This window comes from Aulostomus chinensis, chromosome 12 (genome assembly GCF_037954235.1).
Source record: "Aulostomus chinensis isolate RoL2024-O1b breed Wild chromosome 12, RoL_Achi_v1.0, whole genome shotgun sequence".
NCBI lineage: Eukaryota > Metazoa > Chordata > Actinopteri > Syngnathiformes > Aulostomidae > Aulostomus > Aulostomus chinensis.
In genome coordinates this window covers 7,877,406-7,904,337 of record NC_141331.1, presented here as the reverse complement: position 1 = coordinate 7,904,337, position 26,932 = coordinate 7,877,406, and the positions used below count along the sequence as shown (strand labels likewise).

Here is a 26,932-nt window from a genome sequence, read left to right as displayed (position 1 = left end):
GAGCTTTCACCTTTGAACACCAACATCTTAAGTTCATCCTTAAGTCCCGCTGGACATTCGCGCTAAATTTGAGGCAGCGCTCTTAAGGTGTTGCTAAGACGTCGCATTAAGGAGAATTGAATGGACCAAGATTTTTATTGCCTGTCGTATGGAAGACTGTTTTGACGTGGTCACTGGGGCCTACAGCCAGGAATAACGGCTCAAAGGCTGTGAACGCTGGATGACCAGGATTTTCTCTGCTTTGTTAAGACATCTGGATCTATAAATGTCGTCTAGGCTGGCCAGATGGATGAATGCCTTGGTGCTGGTACTAATAGTTTTCATCAGGGTATTTTTCTTTGTGTCCATTGCCTTACCAGAACAGCAAATGATGAAGAAAATGTTTTTATTTTGTTGTTGTGGTTTTTTTTTTTTAAATGTCCTGGAAAAATAACCACAGTGCTGCAGTGAAAGTACAAACACATGTCAAGAATTTACAAAAGCTCTCCAGTAACTCTCCCTGGCTCATGCTTGAGTGCGTTACAGTTGCATGACTGAGAAAAGATGAAAATGTCAACTTTACATAAAGGCGCAAATGGCAAGCTGAGTAAAAAAAAAAAAACAAAAAAAAAACAAAAAAGAAAACACAGTGATTTGTCCTGAGATGGGATTTTGGTGACCTTTTCTAGTAACAGCAAAGTGTACCACGGAGATGAGATGGAGCCTACACATCTGCCTAACTGGGTGTTATGACATTGAGCCAAATATACTTAAGTTTTACAACTCGAGTACCAGTAATATATACAGGTATTACTACTACAGCAGCGTTGTGTTTGTTGTTTATCTTAGAAGAGAGATCCTTCATGCTACTCGTGAAGAGTGCACCGGTAAACACTGTCCCACCAGCAACATTGGCACTCATGGCTCACCTGAGTCAGCAAATTAAAATCCAAAGTTTGTTTTTCGCGTTTCTCAGCAAATATATGAATCTCTTCACAACTGATGACTTTGATCAGGATATTGATCCGAACTTCAAAAAAAAAACAAAAACAACAACTTATTTTTTTTGCCCTTTCTGCCTTGTTTCTATCCAATTATGTAAATCATCATCATCATCACGCAATTCCCGCAACTGACCAGAAGTGGTGCTAGAGCAGTGACTGTGAGAAATGTAGGGACGCCCAACCAAGCAACATGTTGTAGTGGGCAAGGTAACAGACCTGGTGTTAAAAAGCTTTCTTTCTGTGTAATGAAGAGATTTGTTCTGCTACGCTGCAGTTTTATTTCACTAATAAGGCGGTGGGCATTGTTTTTTTTAGGTAAGGAGTGTCATTGATGATGCGATGATCTGGCATGAAGAAATCCCCAGACTTTGGTGGATGGAGATGTCAGACGGAACATACATGTTCCGTAGCTGGTATACACAGACAACCCATTCAATTCAGTACTACAAATCCCTTCAGCCAAGGAGCTGTCTGTTTTGATGTGAGCTTAGTGGATGGATGGGTGGGGTTTTGAGCAGATTCTTTTACTTTTATTTTTGTAGAAAAAAATAATTTGAAAGGCAGAGCGTTTATTTGACGGAATGTTCAGAGGATGAGTGGGTGACATCACATCCAGAGTGGGCGAAGGTGTCAAACTGTTTTCAAAAATGTCTGTTTAACTCACTCTCAAAGCCACTAATTCTTCTTTTCGCACATATAATGTTTTTTTTCGTCTTTCTCACTTTTTTTTTTTTAAAAAGTAAAGACACACATTTTTGCCTCATGACAGGAGAAAACTCCAACTGCTCCGCTGACTCCAATTTTAAGTGAGACCAGGATGTTCAAGAGGGAAACTCATAAGTAGACATTCATACTAACTGTGTCTTCCACTATTTTGAAAGCACAAACAAATAATTTATATCATTGCATTCAGCAGTTTTCTGTCTCCTACAAGATGAAAAGTAAAGCAAAAGCAGTTACAGTCTTTGTGCAATAAGCCAAAGTTCAAGAGGTATCTCTCAGCTGTAGCCGTGCCTCTCTCACCATAGCAACATCTGACTGCGGTTGGGTCCTCTCTGATGGTGTTTACCAATCATTTCTGTCACTCTAACTTCTCTACTTTTCCAGCACTAACAAGTTAAAATAGAAGTCGCGCACATCCCATAAATAGGTGCTGGACTACACATCAATATAGAAAGGCAAAAAAAGAGTCCACACACATCAGCTCCCTTTTTTGCATTTATTTTAGCACATCACCATACATATGTGCTAAATGGTGATGTGCTAAAATAAATTCACAAAAGGGAGCTGATGTGTGCGGACTCTTTTTTGCCTTTCTAACTTGTTAGTGCTGGGAAATGTGGTTTCATCCTTCATACCTTTCATATCCATCTCAGTGACACGACCAGTCTCTTGATGGTCTAATTCCTGAAATATTCCTAAAATATTAAACGTGTGCATCACTGTATCTCGGAAGAATTTTCTGAATTTCTAAAGGAATACCGCATGGACCCGGGCATCTGTAGGTACTCGGGGGGGGGGGGGGGGTCCAGGGCAAAAGGGATCTGGGGGCCCTTCCCTGGCTTCCAGTTGGACTAGTCATCAGCACATCCAACCCCAAGCAAGGGCCGCTTTTGAATTTTTTCAGTCTTCTTTACACAGCCAATCATAATTTAAGGGGTCCTCTACAATTGTAAGTGTGGACCAATCAGCCGCTCTTTGCATGGACCTTGGTGGACTCACATAGTCACATAGGCTCCTGAGGCCAATTGTGATCGACTTTAACCACACCAAATACCTCTGTATCCCCTTGTGCATAATCTCGACCAACCAGATGGTGAGCATGCAGCAGCGTCTGACTGACTGAAAGGGAGGTACCAGAGCCTAAAATTTCAAAGGCCCTCTCTCCAGAGGAACAACCATAATTTTGGAGTTAAACAAGCCAACATGATGTACCACTATCTTCACTGGTCCAGCTTGGTGGACTACTTTTGCCAGTGCACAATCCAGGCCCGTGTGCCAGCGTGAATGGTGGGGATCAACAGGACCACCAGTTTAATCCTCGCTCATGACTCGCCAGGGAGAGTGTGCTTGGCTCAGTTTGTGAAGTGTGTCAGACAACTGCTGCATTGTTCTCCATCAGATTCATGTGTATTTCTAGTTCAATGAACAGGGTGAACCTAACATCAAGAGAGGAAACTTGTCAGTGTACTGGAGTCTCCTTCCCAAACTGCTTATCCAGATTTTGGACAGGTTTGTGGATAAATTGGGTCTGGATCCGTTTTCTACACAGGGTGCCCTCTCAAGTTTTCTGTGAGCGTCTGGGACAATCCTCCGCTAAGAGAGTGCAGGTTCGCACATTGCAGTGGGACCAGGGTCTCTCTGATGTTTCGCCTGTTTCATAAGTGCTGAAAGAACACATTTTGGTGATCCTGATCACCCCAGAGTGTCATGCTTTCTATGTTTACAGTGGCTGATATTGGACACCTCTGGGAACTCATCTGTCAGATCATCTTGCACAGGCAAAAGGGCAGCTTTCTTGTGTTGGTAAAACCTTTCATCCTGTTACAGGGCTTTGGGTTCAGACTTTGGATCGATGTTTAGCCATTTTTGAGACGTCTTCCCTGAGAGTCATACAGATACAGACGCGTGTCACGTACTGGTTATAAGGGTGCTGGTCAAAGCCTCTTTCAGACCACTGGATTAGGTTCCACTTGATTAGCCAGGTGTAACAGCTTTACTCTTGGCTGTGAGATCTGTAAAAAAAAAAGAGGTCATGATTTGTCTGCTCTCTTGGTGGTTGGTCATGACTTTGTTTTAAGGAAATGGTAGCTTGGCTATTTTGGGCCTTACTGGTCTTTTCTTTCAAAAACTAAGTAGTAGACAGCATCAGAGCACACTCCACCTGGGGAATTCTGTCCTCCACTGCTCTGCATGGACGAATGATCGTAGAATACATTGACACTGCAGCTCCTTGGTCGACTCTGTAGTCTTTCGTGCATTTTCATCTGCAGGAAGTGTCCTGGTTTTCTATGAATCACTCGATGGTGTTTTGTCAGAATGATTGATATAGTTTAGCTGTATGCTCTTTGCTTGTTGGTGTGTGGAGAGCTGCCCGCGACCCTCATGATATTCTTCTCTACTATGCCATCGAAGCATATGTATGTGGTTACGTGATGTGCCATTATGTGTGATGCAATTGCTGAACAAGGCATAGACCGCCGTTTGTTGGGGTGAGGGTTTGAGTTTATAGAGTGCAGTGAGGCATCGACATTATGCTGCCTCACACGTATCCCGCTAGTGTGGTTTCCTGAGGCCAGTGTGTCTCTGCAATAGTTTTCAATGGGAGCGTCAGCAGCGTGACGAACCAGCACACAAATTGGCAGCTCTTTCTCCCCCCCACCCCGTGTGGCTCTGACTTTATTTCATCCAGCGCAAAGACCAGAGGACGTCTTCTACCTTGTGCTGAAATGTTTGCATGTGAAAAGTGTTTCAGTTAAACAAACACTGCAATTCCAACGGCTCTGTTGGAGGCTCCCGCCTGGATAGAGTGGAATAGCTAGAAAAGGCAACAAACCAAAAAAAAAGAAGCAAATGCGCAGGTTAGCCAATAGCATGCACCAGGTGGGGCCACTTCTGTCTTTCATACAAGTGATAAACTGGCTGTTGATTCACTGTAATGGCTGCGCCTCTACTCAGAACCTGTGGCTCCAGTCGATAACTTACATTCCTCCATGCTCATGCTGTCAATAACATCTAACACCACCACCCTCCATCCATTTGGCCGTCCTTTTGTCCTTTTACCTGAATGAAAGTGTTCGTTGTTTACTCTTACATTTCAGGCCTTGCTGTGACAGAACTGTCTTGGCTGCATAATGTCATTAAGGCAATTAGGCTTCTTCTCTTTTCTTATCAAGTTAAGTAGACTGATGAGACGTTTTCTGTGTCAGCTCACAGACTTCTGAGGGGCGTGCGTCTCACTCGCTGAGATAAAAGGCCTTGTTTATAAGACAATGTAATATTTCAAGAAATCTTTCACATTTCTCTTCTGGTGCTCTAATTATCACCCAAAAAAAAAAAAAAACCCCACAAAAAAAAAAAGAAGTTTTAAAGAGAAGTCCTTGCCGGGAGTGATTAAACTAATCTGCCAATGAAAAAGTAAAATTTACATGCGTTTTTTTTTAAAAATTATTTAGTATAAAAGAAATAAGCTCCTTATCATACTGAAATGCTATTTGTTAATAAGTGACTGCGATTGATGAGAAACTTGACAAATCGAGGTTATTTCTCCAGGATTTGGACTTCCTGCAGTGAATCCTCTTTGTTTCCCTTTCATGACTGCCTCTACTGTGTCTACTATCTTACAATACCCGGCCTCTGAAATCTTTAATTGCCACCAATCCATGACAGATAAGAATTCAATTTAGAGGCTCTTATGTAAACCTTATCTGCCAAAAGTAAGCAACTGCTGGGCAGCTCTCACTGTTTGTTTGTTTTTTTTTGTTTTTTCATGGATCCTTGAAAACATGACAGAGGTCCTCAAATCTAAGACAGCACTGAGTAAACATACTGCCATCTGCCTCGCTCGTTTGGGTTGAAGTAGGCTGTTTAATTAAGTCATGGGCAGATAGTGAGTCTCGCAATTCTGTCTGCATACATCACTGCAAAAGCTGAAAAATCTTACCCAGTATAATGATCTTTTTTTTCTAGTCGGTGTATCGAATTACACTTAATGGTAGACGCAATGGCCTCGTACTTCAGAGTTAGAGGGACTTTAGGAGACTGTATTTAACAAGCTTGGAAAGCAAATCTTCACATGTATCACGTACATGCTTTTTAATTATTACAAAAAAAAACCCCATCCCAACCCCTTGTTTGGTATTTACTGGTATTACATCGAGCAGACATAAAACATTTCATTTTTTCTTCTGTTTTCAGAGAATTGTAGAGGAAATGGTGACATGTGGAACTTTATCTGCTCACTTTCCCTTTTAAAGTTGAACGGCTTCTTCTTGGCCTTCTTAAAATAATCACCCAAGTCATTCTTTTCCAAGTTTCGTCATTAAGAGGAGTCGAAAAAAAAAAAAAGATTGTCAAAAATGGCTCAGGCAATTATTTTAAGAAGGTGTTGACGTGCACCTTTAAGGCACTAAATCTATTTGTCAGTCATCAGCAGGGCAATATTCCTTAATTCACTCTGCCCAAATACAGTATTGATACAGCCATGTTTGATAGAATCCTCAGAGATTCTACCAGAAACTTGACGTCTTCAAAAGCAGCATGGCTGAAATTCAACCAGGTGCTTTTATTTTTGAAAGCAAAACTTTACAGAGCACTCACTTAACTCCATATTTCCCCACCATTTGGCCATATGTTGCTTATGGTAGAGGGCTCTGCTGCACACCTTGTGGAGCAGTATTGCATATCTGGGTCTAGAAAAATAGATAAATAAGAAGACTAAAAAGACACAGCAGATGGATTGATGTTGTGGTTCAGCAGGGGGTCTGTGGCCCTGCACCAGGATGACTTGGGAAGACTTAAGGTTGGCAGAGGAAGCGGATAAATGTGTTGGACATACAGGAGGGACATGCAGCTCCAACAGGCCAATTACTATTGTTTATTTTTTTAATAGTTACTGATATAACCACATGGGAGTGGGGATAAAAACATCTAAAGTTTGTTTATGTAATCATAGCATGAAATGCTGTAGGAGTCTTGAAAGATAGTTGAAAATGTTTCAAAATGCAGGGAAAGAGTTAAATACATGCTTTATTTCCGAGGGAGGTTATTTATGTGCGTATTACAATCAAACCCATGTTTTTTGTGGTAAACAGCAGTCTCGCCACAAAGACAACAAAGTGATTTCCTTTCTGAGCGAGTCGAAGATTTAAGATAATGTGTGAGGTTATTGTTCTGTGAGATGGGAAACCAAAAAGGGCGAAGAGGGAAAGCGCATCCAGTCACTGAACGGTAAATACGAGAGGGGCGTTCCAGCACGCAGTTCATCGTGTGTCATAAGGCCAACTGGTTTTAACACAAATATCACAATGTGTGTGTGTGTGTGTGTGTGTGTGTGTGAGTGTCACAGTCTTGGTCTGGGTTAGGAATGATTTCCAACTCATTTCAGCAGCATTTTGGCTGGGGAGCGGAACACAGGTTCTATTCAGTTCTTAATGGAGGCAAGTGAGAGAAAAATTGTTGAACAAATAGTGTTTCATATGAGCTGTACCTGATTTGATGGTGCAAATATGATGCATCTGATTTAGTGGCTGAGCTGATTCAAACGTGGGAAAGTGTTTGAAAAATCTTTTTGATTGTGCAGCACTTGTCTATTACTCATCTCATGAGAATTTGCAGTGACCTCCACGACTCATTCGAGCTACTTTCAAAGCTGATAACTTTGTGTGTGTGGGAGGGTTGTAGATGCAGGCAGGAGAGAATGTGTGTATAAGTATTTGCGACTGTGTGCGGTAACTGTGACTTGTATGAACTTCTTACATTATGTACCACATCACTCCCTTTTCTACCTCTAATTGATATACTGCAGTAGTATTAGTGGAAAGCACAAAGGGCTTCTTGCATGAAACGAGCAAAGACAAAGATCTGATCTTGCTGTCGAGCTTTAACACTCTTGATTTATGCATTTTAGCATTTTGTTTGTAACACAAACAGACAAGGAACTGAAGTCCGACGATGAGTGTGATGCTACATTCATGAGAAAAATATTATAATGCAGAGGAGAAGTCTTTCTTCCTCCCAGGTTCCATTTTCTTTCCCTTTTTTGTTTGTTTATTGTTGTTGTCACTTTTTAAACATTAATGTCAAATTCTAAAGCCTTGCTGGTTTGCAGGCAGCACATTAGCCTGCAGACCTCGCATGGCTGTATTATTTTCTTATACCAATTTCAAAATTTCTTGCATTTGCATCCAATTTAAGATTAAAGATCATTCATACACACTCATGTGGGAAAGAACAGATTAAGCTGTCAGGGCACGTTTCATGAATCCCACATAGGATTTTTTTTTTCATTTTCCCCTTATTGCTTTGTGCAAGACAAACAGAAAATACATTCATGCATGAGCTCGAATGTGTTTGGGCTAAGTGTTAATAAGACATATTGCAGAAAATATTAATTAGAAAAAACAAATATTTTTCTTTTTCTTCCGAGTTAAAGCCTGAAAGACGTGATCGCCTTTATAATCATTATTTGAAAGTCATAATATTCATTTTTAAAACTACACCAGTATCACATGGCTAACAAAGATCCCTGCAAATATAAAAGTGTTATATTCGGAATGCCAAGGAACCAGGATGGGTTGGATTGAGGTGGAAGTCAGTGGGATGTTGGGAATGAGAAAAAGGTTCAGTTAGAAAGGGCAGGGGGGCTGTGGGACTGGTTGAGTGGAGCGATGAAAGGGGGATAGGGTCGACGGTTGGGGGTTGAGCGGTTTCCTGTTGTCTGAAGAATCTAAATCACTTCCTCACCCTCCATGGTTCCACAAAAAGGAGAGAACTACAAATATGAAATGAAAGTATGAATCCTGACGTATGAGTCTCAAAGAGAAGAGACCTGAGCCTCCTCTGGCACCCACACAGTCAGGAGGAACCTGCCAACTCCATGTGGGGGGAAACCTGGGAAGAACCTAGGGCAGCTTGTGTCCAAATCCTGTCTCTTCCCGTGAGGCGGGAAGGACGAAGAACAGGGCTTGTTTGGAAGGACATGAAAACTGAGAGGGAGCGAAGGAGGACTTAGACTTGCTGACATTAGACGGCAGATGGTCGTAAGAGGGTGTTGTGACCTTGAACTCTACTGAGAAGGTCATCATTAGTTTCTCACAGTTTCGCAGGCTAGATAGTGAAGTTGCTGCTCAGCTGAAGCGTATTTCTATAAAACACGTGAAATAAACCTGTTTGACTCTTAACTGCGTGGCAAGTTGGCCTGCATCTTAACATATTACAGTTAAACGCATATTTTCTCATCTGTTTGAACAATCCTCTTCTTTTTTAATCACCCATAAAATCATTCATTCTGAACAACCGCACAAACACAGGCCAAACGCTCCTGGTTGCTGTCCAGATTGATGGCGCATCAGCACACGCTGCAACATCATCCTGGGCCCTTCCTGCCGGATTCACGTAACAGTTGTCCTCATCCACATGCTTTGGTGTTTTCTGTTTTCAGATGCTGGATGCTGTGGGAAATGTGATCTAACTATAAATACCACCTGTTATCCAGCCGTTGTCACCAAGCTATCACTCTTAAGCGATCGCAGAAATGAAACTAGACGTACCGAAAGGGTTGTCAAGTCCAGGCGCAAATTTGCAAACAGGACTACGTTTGCGAAACAGGAAAATGGAAAACAGCTCTGGACTGTAAAAGAAATATGGCTGCTGACAGACTGTAACAGAACAACAGGCAGCATTTTACTCTTATTCACTGAATCTGTTTATTTCTGTAAAAACAGTATTCTGGGGTAATGTGACGTTCATGGCGTGATATTAGAGCAATATGCAATATGTCAACAGTGTTTCGATTGCAATTATTGTTTTTCTCATTGTTTAAGTTTCTGGAAACAGATATTAAATAAATAAGAGCAATGCACAAGACTTTAATCTCAGCGAGTCTGAAATCCCTTTTGCAAAAGCAGATTACATCTATGCTAGATATTCACAGTGGTTTTACAGGACAATCTGCTGTTTAAGCAAGTCTTTATAATGCTGTGCAGTGTCAAGTGCAGACATTACAGATTGCAGACAAATGGAAAAAAACAATGTGTCTTCAATCATAATGGGTTGCTGTCCATATGGCAGCTAAACAGAGTTTGTAATGTCTTCAAATGTCCTCCATTTTATTTTGGCAGAGTGTTTCCATCCAGGTTTCCAGGCTCACAGCTCACTGAGTGAGACAGAAACAACAGAGAGAAAGGGAGGGATGAAACAACGACTGGATAGATTAAACATTTTTACACCCAACTAATTCTCATGGAGGACATTAAGTTCTTGGATGATGAGGATTCACTGACAGGATGAGACATTCCTTATATATATATATATATATATAAAAAATGCTCAAATAGACATGTAAGCTCCGGTTGTACTAAAGCGATATGAAAAGTACTTAAATTATCAGTCAGCTACCTGTCAGCTAGCTTGGATTAGACCAAAAAAGTCAGTAATTGGCTTTGCACAATAGTTCTTTTTCCATGAAGAGGACCTTTTTTGTTTAATTCCAAAAAATCCAAATGATTGATGATCATTCTGTTGATGGTTGAACAAAGCTTCTGTCGCTCAATGACTTGTGTTGTAGGGGACAGAAAAATACACATATCTAAAGTATATTTTACCATATATATATATATATATATATATATATATATATATATATATATATATATATATATATATATATATATATATATATATATAAACTTTGACCCTTATTAAAACTGCACATGGTGATAAGTGGGCTCTCCCACCACTGTACCTTGGTGCGTGTTGCTCTTCCGTAGAGTGAGACCGTGGAGGAAGCAGATTAATGCGTGTATTGTGGCGCAAATATCATTGCCCACGTCCACTAGGTGGCTCTAGAGAGCAGCAAACCATTTCATGTCATTTCCTGTTGCCACCAGTGGGCGCTAAGACTGATCTACCCCCACATTGAAAGGCTCATGTTTGGTCTACAGTGCAACCCAACTCACAACCGAGTTTGGTGATAATCAGCCTCTAAATTTTACACATTATTTTTCCGTGAATTAAAAAAAAAACAAAAAAAACAGACAAAACAGACTGAAAGCACGTCCTCCTTCACCGAGGAGATAAAACGCCGCCTGAACAGACTAGAACCGACTCCAGTGAGGCAGTTTAATTTCTTTCAAGGTGACTGGCGTATTAAGACGTAGTATGTTCTTCAAATTATTCCATGCCCAGGGAGCAAAATATGAGAGTGCTTTTTTTTTCTCTTTTCCCCTGCAGCTTAATGGAAATCCTTGGAAGCCACATGGTGGAAGGGAGGGAAATAGTGCCGGAGGTCCGTGTCAGGGGAGAGTTTACCCGGCAAGGTCTTACACACAAACATGAAGTTGTGTGCATCATGAAGTATTAAATGATGAGTCCAGAGCTGGTGATAAATCACCAAGCACTCAAAACATATACTTGAGAGGAGGCCACATCCAAGCAGGTTATTTCCTTTTTCACAGGTTAAGAAAACCCTTATTCAAAAAAAATGCGTTTCTTAGTGTTAACAAGAGCAAAGCAAGACTAATGCTGCTGTTTAAGGTTCAAGGTTCCTTAAATGTATTTGTGGCAGTGGCAAACTGCTAAACGAAATAATGGAATGAAATGATAATTCATAATGTAATTGCTTGCCTCCAGTTATTAATTTTATAGAAAGTGAGCATGTTGATCTGCCTCTGTGTTTAAAAAATATCGCTTCAACGTACAGTTTGCATTGATAATAAATGTACAATTAATTTGTGAGTAGTTACCATTAACATGGGACTGTCCCAGTGAAAACACATTTGAGGGTCTCCAAAGTCACGTGTTTTTAAGAGATGGGCAAGTACAGCAGCAGCACAGTGCACTCTTTAGTCTGCAGCATGAACACCTGTGTAAAAAGGGACTGCATCCCTTCCAACGTTGTTACCCACCAGACATTTTTATCTCAGGTTCACAGTTGAACTTCCAATGTTTTAGCAAGAAGAGAACTTAGAAATTAGGTGGTAACTGTTAAAAAAAAAAAAAAAAAAAAATCTGAAAGATTTTCACCTTTTAATAAGGGTCCTTTCATATCTTCTGTAGTTTGGGGACAGAGTGTCTCTGCAGAATGCAATTAAAGATGTATTCCAGGGCACTGCAATAATTTTAGTTTCGGTCTTTAATTAGACAGGCTTGAGCTTGTCTGGTGACGCTCAATAGCAATAAAAATGCCCTCTTGAAAAGTGTCTAAACACAGAGACGTTTAGTGAGGCAGCTTGAGGTGTTTAAGTGTTGGATTTAGAGCAATGACGGCCACTTAAAAACTCATTAAAAATACTCGATCCGTTTTGTTCTTTATTTCAACAGAGTTTGCAAAAATAAAAGCAATTCCAAACAAAGAGTTGGAACAGGACTCTGACTTCATTTGCTTCCAGAATTTTAGAGGGAATATTGAGATTTTCTGACTGAGTTTTTAAATAAATTCCAGAGGAAGACGTCATCTCGCCCCATCAATTTGCCAGTTTTTAATCCATGGAGGCTGGTGACATCATCTATGTGAGCCAGTTACATGACATAAACAACCAAATTGCGATAATCTTGTTGTTTTTTTTTGCTCTGTTGAAGTTCAATTGAGCAAGAGTGGGAATTATAAATGAACAGAAAGACTTTGATTTTTAATTTTATGTTGATGAATCACATTGATTTCAGCTATTTGCTTCATTGCCTTCATCCAGTTCATTTGTGTTCATGGACCTCATTATAGATTGAAACCGTGTGGAAGTCCGTAAAATTATAAGAAGTGCGTGCATGCGTGTGTGTGTGTTAAAGAGCCTGTGCTGATTTCATCTTCTCAGTCAACATGCACAGTTTTTGTTTATATTCCTGCGCAAAACAGAGTAAACAGCTGATGGTAGTCAGTCTCTACGTTTGTTTGCAGACACACGGGCTGAACCATCTGCTGTGTGCGTTCTCAAGATTAAAATGTTAAAAATTGATCAATTCTGCTATCGTCTAAAAACCGTTTATGTTTTGGAAATCCTCCAGTGTGCACCAGGCTTTAGCTGGCAGGGACCAATTCAAAGCTAATATTAACCTGATGTATATCGTACTTGAAGTGTGTGTCACACCAGTGGCATTGCCGCTGTTTACACCCGGACGACAGGCAAGAGAGAAGTGTAGTGGTGCAATTTAATCACAATTTAATGCAATTGTTATTTTACACTCTGCCTTTTGTTAAAGTTTTCTTTTTAAAACTCTGTTTATGATACGATTCATCACACTTTTCTTTGACAAAGTTACAATTACAGTCCTTTAGCCACATTTACCCGATGAACTTGCAGATCTGAAATGTTTGCTAACCCATTCCAGTTTAGGTTAAGACGTGATTTAGGGGGGGAAAAAAACACAACATAGAGGTCAACGTTCCTAAATCCAAGTGGTAAACAGAGGCAACTGGACTTGAACGTCTTGAGGACATTTCACGTCTGATCTGAGAGGTGTTCAGGTCCTAACTGGGAAGTGGAGTCGCTGGCTGAAACGACTCTGACACCCCCCACCGGGTTAAAAGCCAGCAGCTCCTTGTGTTACTCAAGGCTTGAAGAAGCATCTTGAACGAGGATAACCTCTTCAAGCAAGTCCAGTTACCTTCATTGACCACTTGGATATACCATAATCTGGATGATTGAGAATCCTCGACGTTCCTTGAATCTTCTTCTTTGGCTGTCTTTTCTTTTGTCACGACTGTTCTGCGAAGTGGCTGACATGGCAAAAAAAAGGAGAAAAAAAAGAGACTCATAATTCCACACAGGTGCCAACAGTAATTAGTGATTTGGCAGCTCATTACTGTTCCATGTTTTTGTATGTGTCAATAAGAAAATCGATAGATTACAAAATAGCTCAGAGGGATGAGATAAAACAAGTAGTCTCAGTTGCTAGGCAACTGATGTTGGATTGAGTATTTAGGATATCCGAACATGAGATAAGAAAGGTTGAAGGAAGATAAGATGGATTCCTAAAGTTAGCTTTTGTTAATGCGTTTGTAAAAAAACTCTCATTTATGTTTTCTGATCTGAAGGTCTGTAATACGGCCTCTGGTTCCTCTACTACAGTTATAGGTAGTGATTGCAGTAAACACTATGTTGTCATGTGTTCTTGTAGAAGATGTAGGTTTTTTTTTCCTCCCCTGTCACACGGGGAGATGGACAGGCCTCAGTGAGGATTAGTGGGAGAGGGTTTTGTCGTTAAATGTCCGGTGATTTAGTGTGTAAAGACACTTTTCACGGTGTGCCGTGTTTGCCTCCCTACAGATGGTTTGCAAGGAGAAACAATTAGAAGAGCAAAAGACGTACGAGCAGACTAGTTGTGTATGTCTGCCACAAAGTCAGAAACGTTCTGTCCCACACGCACTTTAATCAAAGTAAAGATTGGATCAGTGTGGCTAATGACTGTGATTTTATGCAGCACTTACAAATTAAAGTCTGCGGATTAAACCAGCTGTCATGTCGCTTGCCAATTGATTTAATTAATTAAGAAAAGTGCATATGCAGTCTTCAAGAACCTGTTAAAGACAGCTACTGGTATTACATACCTATTCATTTTAAACTAAGTACAGGCTGGTTTGGCTTTATTGCTTGAATCCACTTAAGTCTGTATTGTTGTTATGGATCCAAATGTTTACTGGTTGGTTGATTGGCACAAATGGCCCTCAGGCTGCAGCTAAAGACAAAATTTGTTTGGGGGGGGGGGGGGGGGACACTGGCCACCGTGACAGACACCCACATGGCCGGTCGAAACGAGGCAATGAGCCGAGAAGAGAAAACTACTGTGTTTATGTTATTCAAGCAGAACTGGTGCTGGAGAAGGGAGGAAGGAAGGTTGGATCTGAGAGGGACGAATCAGGACATCTCTATCAGTAACGAGAAGATAATAAGAGAGCGCATGACCCTGCACAAGTGCACATTTTTGGCACCTGGCACTTCAATGCTCAGGCCTTACCTACGGCTGCAAACATCGATGAGCGGACCCTTGCACCTGCTGCACACCTCAAAGATGTGCGGATGCTCTGTTAAGAGAGAGAGAGAGAGAGAAACGGCGAAACCTGATAATATTTGGATCTTGCATAAAAGAGCAGATTAATATGTTGACTTTAGTGAAATAATCACATCCTGCATACACTAGGGGGCACTAGAGAACACACTTATGAGATATGTTGCTTAACGTCGCCCGAAGAAAAAACGGTGTCATTTTTTATGTAAATCAAATGATGTTGACTCTGATTTTATGATTTAAATTCAGCTTGCAGATCTCTGGACTTAAGTTTGGAAAAGATCTAACAATGGAGGATCCAGTTACAACTTCCAACATATCAGAATTGGCAGCCTCGCCATGGTAACACCATCTAATAAAAACACACAGTAACCTCTCACCAAAGACATCGCTGAGTAAATAAACAGCAGAGTTTACTTTTTTAACGTTATTTAGTGTTTGTGTTGGTTTAAGGGCTCATTTTTGATGGGGTGTGTGTGTCGGTAAACTGAATAAGGTGGACACTTGCTTTCTAGCAGTGAAAAATGGACGAGAGAAGCCCACTAGTTCTACCTGCAGTGACAAGAGGTTTATTTTATACTTTTATCAACAAAACAAAACCATCAATCGTATAAAAGGATTTAAACTGGTGTATTCAAGCGTCTGATGGGTAGCGTACCCACACAATTGTAGTTTTTGGCTCATTACTTTCAAACTCGCATGTATAAAATCCATCCTGAAACCTTTTACCCCCATTGATGACAGTGAGCAGCACATGCTGGTGAAGGATTTTCTGCTCCTGCCTCACTGGTATTCTGAGAAACTCCCAGTTTAGTTCACTGTTCAGCAAACAAGGGCTTGAGAGGATCCCCTTCCCTATAATTATGGCAGAGGTGTTTTTATCTGCATTATATAATTACTGTAACACATGCCGTTTCAGCTTATCAGTGGAACTATGAAAAATGTCGGTTGAGTTGTGTTGGGGAAGACAACAGTCACTAGTTAATGTGGAATTGGATTATTTCGCTGTATTTTATATTACAATTTGCTTTAATTTTCATTCTGTCTAGGCTGTTATCCCGCTCCTGTGTGATAAAGATAATACTGATAGCCCGACAGTGTTATTTTCCATTATCTCATGGCATCACAGAAACAATTAATAATCTCCAGTTGATTAGAAGCCATTGATGAAATCATCAGTAGGAAGATAATGTTCTTTTAGCATCTCCCTGAAAGTACTTTGACAAATATGTTCTTCGCCCTTGTGTTGGGATGATGACTTTAACCAGGACACAGTTTACTTTGGTGGTGACATTCTCATCTTCATTGTCTCAGCTAATAAAACCAGGCAGTTGAATTATGCAAAAAAATTAGCAACTGACCTTAATTTCTGTGTGTGTAAACAGTTTTCCATCCATCCATTTTCTACCTCTTATCCTGTTAAGGGTCGCGGGGGGTGGGGGGTGGAGCCTATCCCAGCAGCCTTCAGGCGAGAGGCAGGGTTCACTCTGGACAGGTTGCACGTCCATCGCAGGGCCAACACATAGAGACAGACAACCATTCACTCTCACAGTCACACCTACGGTCAATTTAGAGTATCAATCAGCCTCGTCCCCTCTTGATGTCTTTGGACTGTGGGAGGAAGCTGGAGTACCAGAGAGAACCCACACAGGAACAGGGAGAACATGCAGACTCTACACAGAAAGATCCCGTGCCCAAGCCGATACTGGAACCTGGAACCTTCTTGCTGTGAGGCGATAGTGCTGACCACTGCACCACCGTGCCGCCTTTAAACAGTTGTTTATTTGGTGATACCTGTGTGTTGAATGGGCATCGCAGGCTACGCTATGGTAACCTGTATGTGGACCTGCCAACATATAGGAGCACACACTTATCTGATGGCTTCTCTGACATTTCTGTACGGATATTCACTCAGAATCCAGGATGATTGATCCAAATGATTGATTTTTGTGGTCAAAGGTCACGGTCATGATCTCATAAAAGCATGTTTTGATCTGGTGGAAGGCAATATCTCAGACACCTTCAGGGAATTCCTTTGAGCCTAGGCACAGATATGGTCTCAGTGAAGGACTGATTAGTTTGGTGGACAACGGTCAAAACGTGCTCTTATGCCACTGTACCAGTGGCTCACGTTTGTCCATCCATCCCATTCTCATGAACGCACTATCCGGCACAAGCGTTCACTCGCTGCTTTTGGGAACGATGTGGTCTTGATGGCATCATTGGCCGGAGTGTGAAGAGGCTGGGATGAGGAGCGGCACATACTACAAATGGTGGATTGTCCACTTCAAATATAGGGAATGACTCTTTAATCAAAGGGAAGGACTTCAAGTATCTCGGGGTCCTGTTCTTCAGTAGGGGGACTATGGAGCACAAGATGGGTGGGAGGACTGGAGGATGGATGGATGGATGGATGGATGCTCAATTTAACCAAATAATGAAATGGTTAGATTTCTGTGGTTAAAGGTCAAGGTCACAGTGACTGCATAAATGCCATGTTGGCTTTGTGAGCGTGACATCTCAGAAACATCTTGTTGGATTTTCCTCAAATTTGGCAGAAAATTTTCACTTAAACTCAAGGTTGAATTGATGCAGGTGTTGTGGTTGAAGTGGTCCATGGTCATGCTGACTGCAGCAAACAGGTCATGAATGTTTCTGTTTCTGTCAGCAACTTCTTCAGAGAATTTTCATCAAATTTGGCACAAAGCCGATTACATTTTATCTTTCAAATGTCTGAGGTGTGTTAATAACTCAAGTTGAATCATGTTATGTGCAGAGTGCTTGAATAAATTTACCCATCCATCCATTGTCTTCCACTTATTCCTACATTAAGGGTCGCAGGGGGGCTGGAGTCTATCCCAGCATCAACGGGCGAGAGGCAGGGGTCACCCTGGACAGATTGCCAGTCCATCGCAGGGCCAACATACAAAGACAAACAACCATTCACAGCCACAGCCACACCTACAATCAATCTAGAGTATCAATCAGCCTCGTCCCCTCTTGATGTCTTTGGATGGTGGGAGGAAGCTGGAGTACCAGAGAGAACCCACACAGGCACGTGGAGAACATGCAGACTCCACACAGAAAGATCCCGTGCCTGAGCCAGGACTTGAACCCAGAACCTTCTTGCTGTGAGGCCACAGTGCTGACCACTGCACCACCGTGCAGCCTGAATAAATTTCCATTTCCATTTCCATTATTACCCATGTACATTTGCAATACCTAGAACCTAGAAAAGAAAAGAAGAAAGAAGAATCAATATTTGACTCCTTTTTTTTTTCCTTGTTTGCCGCGATTCACTTCCTATTTCCTGGTGAGTGGCCTTTCCTCATCAAATACAGTCCCCAGGAGGCATCTCACCTGCTAATATTTCCACGCAGAAGGTACATAAATCTGATGCTGTCACAGTTTGCTTCCGATTGTGCAGTCAAACTCCAGCTGTGACATATATGAAGTGATCCAGTCGAGCTTGAAATGAGGACACGGGTCAATGAGTGAGAACAGTGGCTGCTACAAGGTACACATGAACCTTGCTAATCCCGCTAACATGGATAAAATCAGCCTTTTGAGAAATGCGGATCAGTGCAGATGTCACTAAATATTAGACACACATTATTACAGTAATTAGATCACAGCTTAAAGTGAATTTCCCAACCTGCATCGCTAATGTTTATTAAATGACAGACATTAGTTTTAATTAATGTGACAGTTACGAACTCGTTGGACTATGGTTTATGTTGAGAACCGATTAAATTAATCTCTATAACTGTTAAGGAAATGTTTTTTTTTTATGTTTGGTCAACTTCCTTGTTACCTGTCCAGTTGCAATTTTGTGTCTCTGTTATGTAATTAGTTTAAACTTTGCACGTAACACTAATAGGTCAACACATATATGCTATGTCCAGATAAAATGAACTTGAAAGTTGTATTGCAATTTTAAAACGATCCAGCTCTCTGTCAGTAAATGAAGGCATGTTCCCTGAATTCATGCTGGAGTGTAGAAAGCGGATTTCACACGGTCTTATCTGACTGCAGCTTATCTTCAGATGGCCTTGAACAGAAAGCCTGCGCTTCACATTTCAAGACCAAAGAAGGTGATTTATTCCTCTAGATTCTAAATTCACAAGTTCTTTTTTTGTTGGACGAGATGCATTTGCTGAGAGTTTGTCAAGTCGATCTGCATAAAACACTGTCATCTGTGAAAATATGATTACATTTTTCTTTAATCCCTTCGGTGCATTTCTTGAAACATCTTTAAAATTTGCACAACAATTGGTGCATTTACTGACGCAAGCTTGCATTTACCAAAGATTCAAGAAATTAAAAATGTATGGAAATAGAAATAAATGGACATTGGCATTGACAGATTAGGGCAACTGGTTCAATAATTTTTGCATACAGCTATTCAAAAGAGAAACAGTCTCAGACATAATAAGTCGTAACGTTGGCAATGGCAGACAATTGTACAGAATCATTGCATGAATGAGCCGACGAGTACAAGTTGTTCCAAAGATTGAAAAATAGTTTTTATGTTGTGCACAAATGACTGGATGACGAGGAGGCAGGAACAAGTGAAAACATCAATTCTGAGAAATCTGGCCAAAGCATCTGAGAAAAAGAGTGAAACCCATTTCACTTTATTATTCCGTTATTATTGACATCGAAACTGCCATTTTCTTCTGAACCTGAATTGTGACATTTTTCCATTTTAATTTTGGTTTAAAAAGCCTGTGCCTTTTGCAGTGTTACTTCACCAGAAAATGAAATCAGCTTTTTTCACAGCTCTCCTCCTTCCCACAACACACAGCAGCTTGATGACCTTCATGTGCCGAAGTTTGTGTTTGAGAAGCTCCACATGACAGATGCACCTTCCCTGCAGCTCCTGTTAGAGAAGAAAAGAGATAGATGGATGGATAGAGATAGATGTATAGATAGATTGACAGAAAGAAAGATAGATCTTAGATAGATAGATAGATAGATAGATAGATAGATAGATAGATAGAGTTTTGACTTTGTTATGCACTTGAGCTACAATTGGAACAGTGGCTGAGGACGGATTAAATTAATCTCTCCATCTCTGACAGTTGAGGAAGTGTTTTTCCTGCTTCGTCAGCTTCCTTGTTATCTCCAAACTTTGAATCCGTTGCTTGTTGACTGCGGTGTTTCAGTGTAGCTTGATATTGCTGTCACATAATCAACTCCAAGGTTGATATTTCTTCAATGCATAGTTTTCTGAGTGCTGAGCATGTTGAATATGGTTTTTATTTGTGTGTTGTATATGTTTATTTCTGTATTAGCAGGGAGCAGCTCCATGCTGGCTGACTGGAGCTTATCTTCAGATGCCCTTCAACAGAAGGTCTGTGTATGAGAACATTTCAAGACAATAGTAGATGATTTGTTGCACAGTGACAGGGCAAAAGCATCCTGTCAATCATTGAGTATACATACAGGCACGCCAGCTATATACTGGTGCATAAACACAAATCCAAAAACTGTCAGATGCTCAGAGGAGAATCCATCAGTGCAGTGACACAGAGCCCACCAGAAGCATGGCAGTAATTATCTATCTGCACAAAGTAATCTACATATTTAGTATGGCGAGGTTTGCAATTTCATCCAAGGGTAAATGGAGGGGAGGGTTGAATTGCATCGTTACACAAAAGAAGGCAAATTTATTGTCTTTAAAGGCTCAATTATATGAATAAAGAGACAAATACTCTTCATTAATGCAGTAGCAAAGGAATTTGTTCTGGAGAAGCTACCAAAGTGTTTGTATTTCGAATTGATCTCAAAGCCGTTGAAGCATGATGAACTGTAACTGGGGCTTCTCAGCAATGTTCCAGCTCTCTTATAAATTTCAACGAAGTAATTTTCTTGTTCCAAGCCAAAAAAAAATGTCTCTTTAAAATATGTGTTACATGGGGCTAGTGTTGTTTTCAAACTGAGGTTATGCACAGTCCTCTATGTTTGGAAAAGCAAACCAGAGAGTGTCCAAGAGAGGCTGATACTTAGAATTGTGATATTGTGTTTTTTTTTTTTTAGAATCTTTTCATACAGTGTAACCACGACATTAAGCACATAGCGCCCTGGTGACTCAGTCTGACTATGGGACGGCTAGAGCCCACACCTTGAAAGAGGTTGTGAAACACTACTCATAACTCTGCAGTGCAAGTGCACTCGGTGAAGTTCAGCTGCATTTTATATAAGGTGCTCAACAGTGCCGATGAAAATGGTCCATCGGCGTGTCTCCTATGTTTTGCATCAGAAGTAGGAGCTTTCATAATAGCATAGTAAATTTAGCCAATAATGGTTTGCTGTGTAAAAATATTTTTTTTGTTCTCTATAAAAGCACTGAGATGGGGAAGAGGAAGTTTTCAGGGTGAATTATATGGAGCTTTGACATGTGCTAATGTGATCTCTGGAGGGTCTCTAATCTCTGACTTTGACACTGCACTCCCCAACCCATCTAACCTATCTACCAGTTGGGAATCGAATGGTCTCAGCGAGACCTGACAGTCAGAGTTTGGCTGCTTCTATTCTATCGCCACATTCAAAGTACTGTAGGACTACTTCTTGTGTTTCTATAGCAACAGTTCCCACTCATGTCTTCAGGATACTGAGCAATGCAGAGAATGAAGAAGAGCTGTAGTGACAGTCATACCTGACCATTGTAATTTAATTATAGAGAGAGCTGCTAAATTAAGGGGAATCTATTCAAGCTACTGCTGCAAATTACACTTTTATGTCGAGGCTTGTTATATACTATTTTTTTAAATCAGAAAATATATTTAGATGTAGCTAAGTATCAAGTTTAAAATGCCTCAGAACGTCACATACAATAAATCCAGGTGAGTCATAATAATGAGCTGCTTTTCTGACCCCAATTAGAGCCCCAGAAGTCACACTGCTGAATACTGAGTTAATCATCCTAATAGATCCACAGATTAGATAAATGTAAACAGCATTAAGCTGAAAAACATCTTAAGCATCTGCCAAGTATTTATATGTGTTTGTCCTTGGCTGCAGCTTTAGTTTGTTTCTTCAGTAACTAACCTGCCTTGTTTCTTTGTGCAGTCTTCTGACCCTCCCTCTTTAACACTCTCACCTCACCTCTCAGTGTCTCTCTCTTTTTCCCCTCTCGCTGTCTGTCCCAGGTATTGACGAGTGACAGAGGTGATGTGATGGCCGAGCCAGCAGGCAGGACAGATCAGAGCAGAATGTCTGCTGTGAACTGAACACACTGAAGCGACTCTGTAGAGCCAAAACAGGTAAAAATGGACAGATAGTTGTTTTGTTTGTTTTTTTAACTTTCAGGGCTTTGATGTTGAAATAAAAATTAAAAAATAGATTCAAAGCACTGCCAACCATTTATGTTTCAAACCCTGACCTTGAACATAGCTGTGGAAGTCAGTTATCGTTAAAAGCACATTTTGAATGAAAACTTTTTTCCATCCTCTTTGACAAATGCAGAGAGCAAAAATAATTTGCTTGGAAAGAAAAGGAGTGAGAAGAATGAAAGACTTGCTACAAGTGGGTTTTTATCACTTTAAAGCAACAGAACTTGTTGGGAAATATGTTTATTTGCAGTTCTCCCCAGAGCCAGACGAGAACACAGTTACCCCTCTGTCTTCTGTGTATGCAGTAAGGAACTGAAACCAGCTAAATGCTAGTTAGCTTAACATAGTGAATTGTAGTGAATAGGAAGGTTAGCATACCTGTGTCTTGCCTGCTCTATTTCCAAATCATGTAGTTCCTCCCCTGTGTATTTTGGTTCAGATAAGGTTCAGGATCTTGGATTGTCCAGAAGTAATCCTCCTCACCCTCCGTTAGAAAGTTTCTCCTCTGGTTGTCAACAACATTCTGTTTAGTTGGCTGAAGTTTTGAGATGCTTTGTCAGATCACTGTGCCCAGTCCTGGCTATTTATATGATTCTAAAATTGCAGCTTCTCGTGATTTTAAATTGTTATTTCACAGCCGATGTTTTGATCAACACTAGTATGCAAGCAAGACCATTTGGGAGTATTTGGGAGTTGGACCACGGTACGCTAACCCGCCCATCGACTACCATGCATGGTGCTAAGCTAACTAGCAGTAAGCTGGACTCTGTGGGTCTCAGCTCCCTAATGCAAACCCAGCAGGGGTCTTCTAGTGTTTGGGGAGGATGGCATTGAAGTATATATCCCAAAATCTGACATGTTAGTGCAGAGACTGTTACACCCACGCTGCAAGAAGGAGAGGTACCGCCGCTCATTCCTGCCCACTGCTGTCAGGCTGTTTAACAGTCACACCTGAACTCTGGACTCCATTAGGCCAGACATACCTTTTCACTACAGCTATATGAAGACTTCCATCAACTGCAAGATACAATTGTGAGCAACTGTAATAACTGCTTTTCAGTATACAGTGTTGCAGTACCACTGTACATAGACATACAGTATATGTGAGACTGTACATACTCCACTGCTGTACATACTTCTTCCTCTTTAACTTTTGTGTATTATTTACCTCATATTTATCTTCACATACTATTTATGTTAAATTCTCCTTGTTCTTGCTGCTGTAACGATGTAAATTTCCCCACTGTGGGACGATTAAAGGTTGATCTCTTATCTTATGTTCTGGCACGTTACAATACTGACAGCTGGAATTTGTTGTCAGTCGTGTACAAAGCTGTCACAAAATAAGTATTGACTCCAAATGAGAAATTGCTCTGAGAAGAAAAAATGTAAATGACATTTTAATTTCCTTTCATGTCTAATGCACAACTCTTTCACTTTACAGAATGGATTTTCAAAACTGTACCGAAGAGGTGTTTGCTACAAGCAGCAGTGGTTGTGACTCACCAGAGACCCCTAAACTCCCTCCCAGTAAAATCCTGCTGACAGCAACCCTTTCTATAGTGGCTATTCTAACAACATTCCTTAACTGCCTGGTTATCACAGCAATCGCAGTCACCCGTAAGTTGCACCACCCAGCCAACTACCTCATCTGCTCTTTAGCAGTGACCGACCTGCTGGTCGCTGTGTCGGTCATGCCCTTCAGTATCATCTACATCCAGAAAGAGAGCTGGGTCATGGGTCAGGTGGTGTGTACCATCTGGTTAAGTGTGGATATCACTTGCTGCACATGCTCCATCCTCCACCTGGCTGCAATTGCCATTGACCGATACAAGGCCATCACTAATGCGGTGGAGTACTCACAGAAACGTACAGGGGCCCGGGCAGCAGTGATGGTGGCAGTGGTGTGGCTCTTGTCGATTCTCATCTCACTTCCTCCTTTACTTTGGCGGCACTACACTGGGGATTCAGAGCAGGAAGACCAGTGCATCATTGTCCACCATCACATGGCCTTTACCCTGTACGCCACCCTTGGAGCGTTCTACATCCCCCTGCTTCTCATCCTCATCCTCTACTATAAAATCTACCGTGCTGCTCAGACCCTCTATATGCGCAGGGAGGCCAGTCGGGCTAGCCGCCATTCGTGCATGACGAATGGCAGCATGATCCCATCATCTTACCCTGCTGGAGATGGCGATGTTGATGGGGGGCCTCGCAGTCCAGAGCCCATCAGCCCACAAGATAAGTCTTCTGAACCCTCTACCGAGGAACATCCACGTGAACGGGTGCGTGCTTCATCAAAGGCATTCCACTACAAGTCACGCCGACATGACTCGCGCACCGAGTCACGTAGGAGCCAGTTTTACCAAGGACCACGGATCTCAGGCGCACGGGAGCGCAAAGCTGCATCCACACTGGGGTTGATAATCGGAGCTTTTGTTATTTGTTGGTTGCCATTTTTTGTCAAGGAAGTGATTGTCAACACCTGCAGTTCTTGCAGTACTTCGATGGAGATGGCTGACTTTCTGACGTGGTTGGGGTACCTCAACTCGCTGATCAACCCCCTCATCTACACCATCTTTAATGAGGACTTCAAAAAGGCCTTCCAAAGACTCGTTAGGTGCAGTAATTACCTCTGATGGTTACAGTATGCATGATCATACACCTTCACACATGTAACTGGGAGGGTACAAATTAATGCCTGGAGGTAAGGACATACTGACTGAAAGCTGACTCATTGTGCCTGAGAGAGGATCTCAAAGAGGAAAGGATTGACACTCATTTTCAGACACTCCACCAGGCACTTCAACAACCTAAATGGCGCCAGATCAGCGGTGAGCTTTGCAGCAAAGCTCCACATTGAAATCCAAGTCCTGCTATAAATAGAATAGGCTGAGATCTCCTTGATGTTAATTGCTGTGTGTGAGATGGGACACTGACATGTTGGTTTTCAGAAAATGGGCCATTGCCGACCTTTTAAGACCAGGGTTGTGGGCATTAGTGATCGGCCCATTTAAAGGTCTTGAAATAGCTGACCATCATGTCTTTTCCATCTAATGACCTCCCTTCTAACTAGTCCAAACTGCTGGCTGAATTACAAAACCTGTATAAAAAAAACAAAAAAAACAACAACTCACAGCAGGAATGGACGAAGACTTTGATTGGATTGACGATCGCAGTTACTGTTTACAGGAATAGTTGTGGAATATGGCATGTATCAATCCTTCAAACACATAAAATGTCAATAGGACGATCGCTGATAATGCTGGTGTTGAACCGAAAGAGAATGTGTAAAAATGTTTTGTGATCTGAGATGAAATAAATCCATGAATAATGACAAATAATAATAAAATAAAATTAAAAAAAATGTATGTTGGGACACCTCCTACTTCAAAACTCTTGGAGAGGGTTGCAGGGTTTTATGACATGCTGCCAATTTTAGTAATGTTTTTGCACAAACCTTTATGTTTTGTTCCGATATTTTATTTATTTATTGATATTTTTTATTTATTTATTTATTTATTTAATTTTCTGGAGCCATTAAACAAACCATCCCATCTCACTCCCACATGATAGCCAGCATTAGGGTAATGAATGTGAAAACCACTGGTGGAGAAATCCTCATTACATCCTCCCACTCAAGTACTTGGAATATAACTACTATTTCTTTACTGCCTCCAAGAGGGTACATTATATTGTTGATAGAACTATTGTGGATGAGTCAAATGTGAGGGTGTACTGTATGCTGCAGAGAGATAATAAAAGGTGTGTCATATACATATGACCGGTATTTATATCCTGTTTCTTTCTTTGTCTGTCACTGTCTCGATATCAATAATAAACAGTCCACAGATGAACAATGGTCCCCTGTTCCTCTCTGAGTTAATATTGATTTTCTCAGTGAAGATTTGGGCACTATGATGACTACAGATTAGTTTTTATGTGAATGGAGAGAGTAGCAGGGACAGGATGTATATAATGTAACATGTAGATGAACATGGACTATGGTGTACCATAACTAATAAATAAACAGGATTCTGTGGCAGGTGCTCGAGCGCATCAGCCGAAGGGACTTTAGTGAGGAAAGGGCTACAGAATTGACAGATATCAAAGCTGTCAACATGAATATTAATGGCATGTTCAACCCGCTAGTCCAGTTTAATAAACCAATTTCTATACCTTGGTGTGATTGCGCCCTTTAGTGGCAGGCACAAATACTGCAAGCTGAGTGCGCTCTGTCTCTCTGCAATGAAAATAATACTTTCTTTATCCCAGACCGGGGAAATTTAAGTAGCTTCAGCAGCATTTACAGACAGATTTATGAAATAAGAAGAAAAATTAACTTTTATATTAGACAATTAACCCTCAATGGGATAAGCCTTAGAAAATGGATGGATTGATGGATGGATTAGGCAATTAAAAAAATATTTACACAAAGTATGAAAAATTATTATTTTTGTAAATGCAAAAGCAGTCAGATAAAAACAACAACTATTGTGACATCCCCCTCCCACCTTCATGAAAAGGTCATTACTGTACATTACAAAAACCAAAACTAAAATACCAAAAACAGCAGTAGAGCAATTACATGAAAATACCTCTCCAAAAATTGCTAAGCAGTGTAACAGCTGTAAAATAAAACTTGAAGGATGTTGAAAGTCTCAACAGATGGGGAACACTTAAGTGAAAGTTAACAAGTGTTCCAAAGCTTTCGGGGAGCTGCTGCAAGCACATGGTCACCTTTAGCCTTTATCAAGGGACAGATGGTGTGAGAATTTGGGGCTGGTAGGAAATAAAAGAACATTAGAGACAATACACAAGCGAGCAGTCCACATCTTATCCATGAGAAATTACGAACAAGGATTTGATTGACAACAACAACATTGTATATGC

General features: G+C 41.0%; 1 protein-coding gene across 2 annotated transcripts in view; it reads left to right on the top strand.

Moving 5' to 3' along the window:
• The window catches only part of htr1fa (5-hydroxytryptamine (serotonin) receptor 1Fa), a 29,369-nt gene extending 3,557 nt beyond the window's left edge, over positions 1-25,812 (top strand). The window contains exons 2-4 of one of the 2 annotated variants that reach the window (XM_086221174.1): positions 20,000-20,058; positions 21,857-21,970; positions 23,484-25,812. In XM_086221174.1, the coding sequence (XP_086077300.1) occupies positions 23,485-24,678 (1,194 nt within the window). In that variant the 5' untranslated portion in view covers positions 20,000-20,058; positions 21,857-21,970; position 23,484 and the 3' untranslated portion in view covers positions 24,679-25,812. The remainder of the gene's footprint in view (positions 1-19,999; positions 20,059-21,856; positions 21,971-23,483) is intronic. The other variant, XM_086221175.1, reaches the window with a different exon arrangement.
• Positions 25,813-26,932: the final 1,120 nt, after the last annotated feature.